Source organism: Danio rerio, chromosome 7 (genome assembly GCF_052040795.2).
Source record: "Danio rerio strain M-AB ecotype USA chromosome 7, GRCz13ab, whole genome shotgun sequence".
Lineage (NCBI taxonomy): Eukaryota > Metazoa > Chordata > Actinopteri > Cypriniformes > Danionidae > Danio > Danio rerio.
Window position 1 is genome coordinate 41,606,553 of NC_141027.1, and position 10,948 is coordinate 41,617,500.

Here is a 10,948-nt window from a genome sequence, read left to right on the forward strand (position 1 = left end):
CACGTTAATATTACAGTAGCGTTAAGAATAACTGAACTGTGTTTACCAGTTACGATAAAGACTAGTGATGTCAGGCAGCATAATAAATAGTTTTGTACTGCCAAAAATTAATTAAAATTTATTTAATGATGAATTACTGATGGGGAAATCAGTGTAAACGTTATAAAATATTTCAACATTCAAAGACACTATTTGTGTATTTTTAAGTAGCCTATATTTTTGTGTTGACATTTTGAGAGTCTTGGTTACAAATCAAAAGCTACTGAATCAATGCGTGAGTCAGTTAAAGTCAACCAACCCTGCATGGACTGCAATAGTTTGATCAGGATGTAACATTAGCAGGTGAATGACCATCAGTTTGATCATGGCTCCTCCCAGCTGAAAGTCAGGTTTGACATACTAAACAAACTGCTGAAACCTCTCCAAGACCTCCAACACTTATGACTGAAAATGAAGTCAGGAGTGTACATCTGTGTTCTGTGTGGTTGTTTGCTAGCACTGCTACTTAAGGTATGTATACATTTCCTCTTTATTCTGACAACATGATTTTTTCCATTTAGTTTATTCAAAAACAGGCCATTTGATAAGTGTTTTACATTATTAAAAATACATTACACACCTATGGAGTGCTCCTGTAGGCTATGTGTGTTTGATGCTTGTGGTTTTTAGTCATTTTTAATTATCTATATAGCTACAGCAGGGAAAATAAGTAGTTTTTTTTTAGATGTGACCATTTGTAGAAAACATATTTCTAAAGGTGGCGTTGACTTGAAAATATCACGGGATGTTGATAACAACAAAAGAAATCTATCTATGCAAAATCTAATTAGTTAACAAATTAATTTATGTGTGGTAAAATGAAATGACAGGGAAAAGGGAACACATGAAGAAAGGAAGCTGTAAAGAGGCAGTGAAAGCACAGACAGCTGAAATCTCTCAGTAGTTGTTTCAATTGTATCTGTATGCAGCCTTTATGATGCAAGCTGAGATTGCATCACTCAGCGATGCAGTGTTAGACACAATGCACTCAATCGAATGAGTGACGTCACTGTGACGGGTAGAGTTAGGTGTGGGGTTAGGTGAGCACATTAAAAAGCATTGGATCCAGCTCAGATTGCACTGCACCAGGTCTGCATCCAGACCCCTCTCTGTTGTTTAGCAACTCTCTGCCCTTCATCATGGTAAATTTATATTAGCTGCTTCAGACCTACAGAACCATCAAGATCTTTACACTCTTGAAGTCTGTGGAAAAAAATCACCTGAGCAATGCATGTGACATCATTCTCCATATGAGAGACGTCTTTAAGCTGCCATCACCAAATATATACATATATATATATATATATATATATATATATATATATATATATATATATATATATATATATATATATATATTTATTTATATATTCTATTTTATACAGAGTTCGGCCAATGGAGATAATGATTTCACCTTTTTAGCAGATATGGATGAGGACGAAAAAAAGGTAAGTGGTCTGAAATTATTTTCTGGACTTCTTCAAAGCTGACATCTTAACTACAAAACCTCCAATATGACAACACCACTTTTATACAAAACAACAAAGGTAGCTGTGCATTTCCTCTTTAGTCAGACACCTTACAACTGAATTTCTTTCAGTTAGTTTATTTATAAAACAGGCCATTTGATAAGTGTTTGGTGCAGTATAAAATACATTAAACCTATGGAGTGTTTCTGTAAATCGTATACAGGCGTGTTTGATGATTGTTAAAATTAGTATGAGGTGCCGTGTAGGATTTAAATCAAACTTTGCTTATCAACACATACATAAAACACGTGTATATACACCTATAAATTACTCGCATATACACCTCTACTACTGGATGTTCAAAACAACACAGATGAAACTTGTGTATATACATGTAAACTTGACGCATGAATACACCCAAATACACACGCGCATACATATAAACTCGATCCTCACATAAACACCCACATTAACACACGCACATACATATAAACTTGCTGCATGCAAACACACTTATACACACTCACATATACATATAAACTTGATCTATGCATATACACCCATAAACTCTCATATAAGAATATAAACTTGATGTGTGCATAAACACCCAAATGACACTTGTGCAAACATACAAAATAAAATTCACAAACATATATACAGTTAGTTGTGTATATACATATATGCAAGTGATTTCATATGTGTGTATGCATGAATTTTCACAGTAAAAGGAAGTTATTTCACTTTAAAAGGAAGTAGTTTAATTTCAACGTAAAAGTCCTTTGAGCCTAATGAACAAGAATATTCTTTGTCATGAGTCATGTTATTGCAAGGCTTAAGAACAGAAATAATGCGATTAATGGAGGAATTGCATCTGTTGAATTATGAAAGTAGATTATGCTAATTCAAAAAAAATTCTAAAAAGATAATGCTAAGGAATGCTCCTGCAAAATTAAAGGTTTATTATGTAATTAAATTATTGGAAATGTTATTATGGTTTAATAAATATAAGGTTGCTTAAATAATCATTTTGAATAAAATATGTTTGTTTAATATTAGTTTTTTAGTTTTTTATGTTTGTTTTATTATTGGTGTCACTATTCGTCAAGGGTTATAATACACACTTATGTCCAGTAGGGGGCAGGAATGCACTTAAGTGGGTTTTCCTGTCACCAATAAACAGGCTAATGCACCAAAATGCTGGATGCCAGCTGCTGTAAAAATATAAGTAGTAGTTATTAAACACAAAAGGAGTGTCCAGAGAATATATATAGCTTTTCCATGGGGGTTAACTTGACCAACATGATGAGCAGAGACTTTTAATCAGCGGGGGTTTTTTATTTTATTTTATTTTATTTTGTATATGCTGAATAATTAACAATCAAAATGATACCAAAATCTTGCAATTTTGACACCCACGTTGTAAAAACATATAAAAAGCATAAAAATTATAAGAATAAAAAAAAAACAAGAAGGCTATAGGCTACATTAACATTTGGAATAGGAAAGAGGAGTTTAGTTTGAGTATACATTTATATTTATAGTTCTGGTTGTTTTTTAAACATCCTTTAAAGGTCTATCTGTCCATTTATATTTGTGTATGTAATTAACTAATTAAATTAAAAAGTTTAAAATAAAAATAAAAATCTTATTTTGAATAGTCTATTTATATTTTATTATAGATTAATATTTTATATAACATATGATCATAATTTAACATTTAATCCCTGTATTAATCACATTAATTCTATTTCATAAGCTTTGCAATAACCAGATTCGTGATAAATAACGTTTGTGAATTTTATTTATTTATTTTTGTATGTCTGCACGAGTGTTATTTTGGGTGTTTATACACGCACTGAGTTTAGGCATTGGGGCTATATGCCAGTATACGTGTGTTTGCATGCAGTGAGTTTGTGTATGTGCGCGTGTTGTTGTGGGTGTATATGCATAGATCGAGTTTATATGTAGATGCGATTGTGTATAGGTGTGTTTGCATGCTGCGAGTTTGTATGTATGTGTGTAAATGTGGGTTTTTATGCGAGAATCGAGTTTATATGTATATGCGAGTGTGTATAGGTGTGTTTGCATGCAGCAAGTTTATATGTATGTGCATGTGTGTGGGTGTATTCATGCGTCAAGTTTATATGTATATACACAAGTTTCATCTGTGTTGTTTTGAACATCCAGTAGTATAGGTGTATATAAACGTGTTTTATGTATGTGTTGATAAGCAAAGTTTGATTTAAGTGCAACACGGCACCTCATAAATTAGCTTTTTTAGTCATTTTAAATAATTCTTTATATATATATATATATATATATATATATATATATATATATATATATATATATATATATATATATATATATATATATATGTGTGTGTGTGTGTGTGTGTGTGTGTGTGCGTGTGCGTGTGTGTGTGCATGTATTAATAATGTTATATATGTTCTATTTTACATAGAATTCGGATAATGATTTCACCTTTTTAGCACATGAGGATAAGGAAAAGAAGGTAAGTAGTCTGTAAATATTTCTTTTAACTTCTTTAAAGCAGACATCTTAACTACAAAACCTTCAATATGACTGAAAATGAAAGCAAAAATGTTCTGTCTGTCTGTTTGGTAACACTTTTAGCATAAGGAGGGTATTACATCTCCCTTTTATCATTTTTGCCGTTTTTTAGAATATTTGAATGCTCAGATTTAAAATATTTCATCACTGTTGACCAAAATACTCACAGCCACAACGAAAAGTATCATTTATTTGTTATTTAACTTTTAATGATAATATACCACTTTCACACAAAACAATAAAAGTAGCTGTTTAGTTATTTATTTATTTTATTTTATGCACATAAAGAAGGGAATGTGCCTTCAAAAGCCTAAACCATAATAAAGCAATTATACTGTATTACACTGTGAAAAGACAAAAACATTGCCAAAATATGAAATGCTTTTTTATTGTGTTTGATCTAGACATAAAGCATAGCTGGTGTTTAAATAAATAAACCACAATGCCTCATGCACAGCCACAAAAAGCTAATGAAGCACAGCCTGTTAAATTCAATTACAGCGAGCAGCTGAGGATCTTTTTGCTGTAAACCAACTTATAAACCATAATTAATTTTTTCATTTTATTTTCCGCTTAGTCCCTTTTATTAATTCGGGGTCACCACAGCTGAATGAATCGTCAACTTATCCAACACATGTTTTATGCAGCAGATGCCCTTCAAGCTGCAACCCATCTCTTGGAATCATCCATACACACTCTTTAACACTCATACACTCTAGACAATTTAGCCTACCCAATTCACCTACCTCAAACCAGCGACCTTCTTGCTGTAAGGCGACAGCAATACCTACTGCGCTACTGCGTTGCCCACTATAATTAATTCATTCATTGAATTGATCACACAGTAAAAATTCCTTGTAAGATTTGTTGCATTACAGTTTTTGTAATTGCGTAAACCCTAACCGAGATTCTTATAGCACAATTTATAAAAAGATTCATTCTAATAGCAAAACCACTTACTGAGTTTGCAAAATTAAAAGCACAAACACTTCTCTGCACTCAGTTTGCAATTTTGTAACACACACTTTGCAAAATTGTAGGTACAATTTACTGCACAGCACTCTTTTTGTGGAACTGTAAACACAACTCACTGCTTTACACTGAATTTCCAAAAGATCAACACACTTATACACACTATACACATGTATGGCTATTATTTACACTATTTTGCCAACTGTCTGGCACACTGTCACATGTGAAAACTGTTTTAGATAATTAGTTCACTTTGTTATCAGCCAAAGTTCAGAGACCAGAGCAGACCAGATACGTCATTATATGGGACAACAATGTTAGTTTTCATAGGGCTGCTTTGGTCCACAACTGGTTTACAGATCACCCACTCTTCACTGTACCCCATACCCTCCATTCTTGAATCCAATTGAAGAGTTTTAACGCTGGAAGGTCTATGACAGTCATCCCCATCAATGCATAGCCCTTTTACAGGCAATGCAGGAGGCATGTGGGGACATTGACCGGGCATCATATCAGGCCTGGGAGAAGATATGTTCCCCGGTACTTTGGACTAGAGGACATTGCATGTGATGTTGATGTAATTTTGTGGCTGGACCCAGAGAGACGACACTATGTAGTCTGATTTTTTTTCTCAGTGAAATTACTATTTTGTATTTTGACTTGGAAAAACACTTATGTTTGTTTTGATGTGTGTAAATAAACACCGGTACTTGAAGTTTGGATCCCTGTATGTTTACAGAGCTATGAGAAAGGTATGACCTCAAACTGACATAGCCTAGCTTGTGCTCAGAGAAGGCAAAAGCCAGATGTCGTTTTTACTCATTCCATCAGTGTGTAGTTGGCGCATTGTGTGCTTATTAATGTGATGGCTTGTGTTAAATGTTTGATACAAAAATAAAATTTTTACAAAGGTTTGAAGAGTTAAGCAAGGTTTATAAGCTTTTGCAAGAGAACTGAATTGTTTTGCAAACTTGGTGAAGGGTTTTCTTATTGGTGTGTAGAGTTTTGTAAAAATAGCCAATAGTTACAAAAAAGGTGCTTAAGTGATCATAAAAAAAACTGTAAAGTTTTTATATATGTATTGTATTATGTTTTAATATTTGTTCTGGTTTCTATCCACAACAGATGACCAACAATACATTTGTAAATAATACCCAAGTAAGTGTTTTGGAGAGGATTGTTCCTCAATTATGAAATTATGTCCTCAAAACTTTTTTTTAAAAGAAAGTATCCCTTTAGTGCAATTTAATATGAAAATTTAAAGGGATGTGTACCCCAAACCTTTCTCACCATTTACTCAAACTTGTAAACTTTTATGATTTTTTTTCTTTTGTTGAACACTAAACAAGATTTTATTTAAATTGTTGGAAGCCATTGAGATTCATAGTAGGAACAAAAATTACTATGAAAGTCAATGGCTATTTTTTAAACATTCTTCAGAATATCTTAATTTGTGCTTAACAGAAGAAAGAAACTCAAACTGGTTTGGACATGTAAGATGAGTAAATAATGACAGAACTTTTCTTTTTTTGATGATGATGTTGAAGTAGCACTTTAATGAAGCAAAAATGTTGTCAAGTTTAAGTGGAATGAGTCACTCGTGTAAAGTGAAGTGTTTTACATTTTACTTTTACCAGAATGAATGGCCTCAAAACAACACACAAGACATTACTCAAGAGTTACAAAACCCTGATGACAAGTTACTTTAAATGGTAAGTCTTACTTAAATATTGCACTTTAAAGTAAAACTTGCTGAATGTTATTTGTGAAAGTTGTTTTTAAAATGTTCAACTCTTTTTTTTTTCTCCGCAGAAATAAAACAACTTATGCAAACTCAAACAAAACAACATAAAATCCTGATAAAAATAACATACCTCACTGTTTGTTGAATGATCTTTTTATCATTGCATCTGTAACAATACATCTGTGCCATACTGAATAATAAAATATTGAGATAAATACCTATAATTATAGTACAGTATATGAAATGTAAAAATAAACAGTGTTCACCAAGTTAACCAGCCTAAACAGTAATTCTGTGTATTATGACTATGTATGCTTTTTAAAAATGCTACTTTCATTATTTGGTGGAAAAAAATAATTGAAGTAATTTGTCCACTGGCTAAATTAATCCAGATTTAAAACTGAGAAAAAAAAAAACAATTATCTCAAATGAACCAATCTGATTTATTTAACGTAAATACACAAATATTTATACATTCTCTGGCCAGCTAGCCTGAAGAACTACAAATGGTAAATGTCATATAAACCTGATTTATAATCTCTTGGTTTTAAACCCTAAGATTATAGGTGCTGTGTATGGAGAAAACCAATGGTCTGTTGATAAATTCACATTACAGCATTTCAAAATAGTGCTAATGCTTACTGTTCTGTCTTTGTATTACGTCAAATTAATATCCTTTGTTAAATTTTGCTTTGCACCTGTATGGTCTGTGTACTGTCATGGTTAAGATGGGATAACCAGACCAACCCCGCAGATATACTGTATCTAAAGGGATTATTTTAACATGCCCCTAATCTAATTTGACCCGAGACAGAGGAGACTAGCGATTACCTGACCATAGTCCACACATGCATTTTTAAAAAGTGTATATTTAGATTTATATTGAGCGTGATTCAGATAAACATTTCAAATGTTATAGTTAATTGTGTGAGCTTGTTAGAAAAAAGCAACTTCACATTAGACTTCTTGATTGGCTGCAAGAACTTACAAAGCTGGACACAACCTACACCTCAGGGCAAAACACACACACACATATGAAGAGAAAGAGAGAGAGCGAGAGAGAGAGAGAATGAAAAGAAAGACAGAAAGAAAGCGAGAGTGATCTGAGGCTGTGGTTCTCTCAGCGTCTCCGCATCTCTCAGCAGTGTATAATGAGATTAACCACACGGCCTCTGCACAGGGTCAACCGCTCGGATTATCACACAACACTTTGACATCACAATCCAGACACCTGTTTTTTCTGCTCTTTTTTGGAAACTTTTGAACCTTTCATACTCTTGACTTGTCACTTCTATTGTCTTCTTGAAGACTGAAGACTTTAATTCCGACAGCTGATAGACAGGATCCTCTAGGACCATCAGCTGAAAAATGAACGGCTGTTATCTCCGGCTGAGATGAGGAGTGTATTTATAGGCTGTTGAGTTTGAGGGTGGATGATAACTTTTGAAATTTACATTTGAAAACGCAACTCAATGCCACTGTCCAACAACAAGGTCGCTGATGATGGAAGTTCGACTCAGCCACTGCAAGAGGGAAAAGCAATGGTGGACTCACTCATTAAGGTGAGTTCTTATTAAAGGATCCCTTAACTAATCAAAATTGATCATCAAGGGAAAAAACGTAAAGGAATGTTGTATTGTATGTAAGTGTAACTAATATTGTGTTCATTTAAGACCTAATATTTCAAGTCAGCAAAAATATACCTAGAAAATGTTAAATGAAGGGTTATTTTCGAATCCAGTCAGCATTCAGATTGCCTAATGTTGACTACATTAATAAATATTACAAAATAAATAAATAACAAATCTGAATACTAAATAAAAATAATAATAACATATAAATCGGATGAATTTCCCTGCATATACAGTTGAAGTTAGTATTATTAGCCCCTTTATTTTATTTTTTTCTATTATTTCCTAAACGATGTTTAACAGAGCAAGGAAATTTTCACAGTATGTCTGATAATATTTTTTCTTCTAAAGAAAGTCTTATTTGTTTTATTTGGGCAAGAATAAAAGCAGTTATTTATTTTTTAAACACCATTTCAAGGACAAAATTATAAGCCTATTTAAACTATATTTTTTCTGTCTACAGAACAAACCACTGTTATAAAATAACTTGCCTAATTACCCTATCCTGCCTAGTTACCCTAATTAGGCTAGTTAAGCCTTTAAATGTCACTTTAGCTGTATAGAAGTGTCATGAAAAATATCTGGTATTATTTACTGTCATCATGGCATAGATAAAATACATCAGTTGTTAAAAGCAACAAAATGTTTTAGAAATGTTCTAACATTTCTAACAGGATAAATATAATAATATGCAATGCTATTGAAAATAAAAAATAAATTAATATAATACATAATTTTTTGATTAATTAATAAATTAATAAATGCAATGCATAGAATATTGTACAAATATAAATAAATAGAAACAAAATGTATCTATTGTTTTTTTTTATTATTATTTTTTTTTTTTTACAATTATTGCAGCAGAAACTAATTCTCTATGATTGGGTGAAAAGTTAAATGACATATATGATGACAATCAATATTGGTTTACCATCTATCATTTGTGTAATAACAGACCTGTTAAAGATATTGAGGTGCGTGCGTGAGTGTGTGTGTGCGTGTGTGTGTGTGTGTGTCCTCATTTCTCATTGTTTTCAGGCAGAACATGAAAGCATCTTATAATGTTGTATTCATCAAGCCTTGGGGTGAAAAGGCACTATCAGTGAATAGGGATGATCTACGCACCACTGCTTCATTTTCTGCTCTGTGTGCGTGTGTGTGTGTGGGGGGGCATATTAGAACACAAATCTGTATAATCTGTATAATGTATGTATTGATAATACACAGTTATTACAAGAATTTGATAAATATGAGGACATTGTTGAAGTCCTCATTTCACTAAGCTTATAAATCACAATGAGTTTTTTTGTTAAGAAAGTAAAACTGTACACAGTTTTCTGTGGGTGTTGGTTTAGGGATAGGGTGGGGTACACTGTAAGTATGATTAGTTACTTTCTTTTAAAAAATGAATATAGACACGTTTATTTGAAAGTTGATATCACTTTTTAAAAAAGTCAGTAATTTTTGGCTTAGTCCCTTTATTAATCAGGGGTCACCACAGCGGAAAGAACCGCCAATTTATCCAGCACATGTTTCATGCAGTGAATGCCCTTCCATCCACAACCCATCACTGAAGAACCCCCATACACACTCATTCACACTAAGGCCAATTTAGCTTACCCATTTCACCTGGAAACAGGAGCACTCGAAGGAAAGCCACGCAAACATGGAGAGAACATGCAAACTCTACACAGAAATGCCAACTGACCCAGCTGAGGCTCAAACCAGCAACCTTGCTCTGAGGTGATCGTGCTACCCACTGTGCCACAATGACGCCATTCCATTGACTTAACTTTTATAATTTTGCACATGCCGTAGTTTGTTTACTTAATAATTATGTCAACTAATTGCTTTTTACATTGTAGGGCCATAGAATTTTTTTTCACAGTATAAAAACTATTTATACAAAAGTATTCATAGCGCTTCACTTTGTCATCGTTTTTTTATGTTGCAGTTTTATTCCAAAATGGATTAAATTCATTTATTTCCTCAGAATTCTACATACAATACCCCATAATGAAAATGTGAAAAAATATTTTTTTTAATTGTTGCAAATTTATTACAAATAAAAAACCTGAAAAATCACATGTGCATCGGTATTCACAGCCTTTGATCAATACTTTGTTGATGCACCTTTGGCAGCAATTACAGCCTCAAGTCTTTATGAATATGATGCCCCAAGCTTGGCACACCTGTCTTTGGGAATTTTTGCCCATTCTTATTTGCAGTACCTCTCAAGCTCTATCAGGTTGGATGGGAAGTGATGAGTGTACAGCCATTTTTAGATCTCTCCAGAGGTGTTCAATAGGTTTAGGTCTGGGCTCTGACTGGGCCACTCAAGGAAATTCACTGAGTTGTTGTGAAGCCAATCCATTGATATTTTTGGCGGTGTGCTTTGGGTCATTGTTCTGCTGGAAGATGAACCGTCACCCCAGTCTGAGGTCAAGAGCACTCTAAAGCAGGTTTTTAGTCAGGATGTCTCAGAATGTACATTGCTGCATTCATCTTTCCCTCTACCC

General features: G+C 33.1%; 2 protein-coding genes across 2 annotated transcripts in view; both read left to right on the forward strand.

Annotated features, from left to right (window-relative positions):
* The first annotated feature begins 281 nt into the window (after nt 1-281).
* On the forward strand, nt 282-7,077 carry si:dkey-86l18.10. The gene is made up of 6 exons (NM_001386808.1): nt 282-510; nt 1,425-1,487; nt 3,973-4,023; nt 6,180-6,212; nt 6,692-6,766; nt 6,867-7,077. Exons 1-5 carry the CDS (start codon nt 451-453, stop codon nt 6,761-6,763), a joined length of 279 nt encoding a protein of 92 aa, NP_001373737.1. The 5' UTR covers nt 282-450; the 3' UTR covers nt 6,764-6,766; nt 6,867-7,077.
* An 805-nt stretch (nt 7,078-7,882) lies between these two features.
* Nucleotides 7,883-10,948, forward strand: part of rgs9bp (regulator of G protein signaling 9 binding protein) — an 8,661-nt gene continuing 5,595 nt past the window's right edge. Inside the window, exon 1 of the mRNA NM_001327915.1 lies at nt 7,883-8,360. Coding sequence (NP_001314844.1) covers nt 8,271-8,360 — 90 coding nt within the window. The 5' untranslated portion in view covers nt 7,883-8,270. The remainder of the gene's footprint in view (nt 8,361-10,948) is intronic.

Excerpts from the sequence above, each read along its gene's own strand:
- si:dkey-86l18.10 (NM_001386808.1), top strand. The coding sequence starts at position 451 with ATGAAGTCAGGAGTGTACATCTGTGTTCTGTGTGGTTGTTTGCTAGCA. Across the intron at positions 1,488-3,972 it reads TGGATGAGGACGAAAAAAAG|AATTCGGATAATGATTTCAC; the intron begins GTAAGTGGTCTG and ends TATTTTACATAG. Across the intron at positions 4,024-6,179 it reads ATGAGGATAAGGAAAAGAAG|ATGACCAACAATACATTTGT; the intron begins GTAAGTAGTCTG and ends TATCCACAACAG.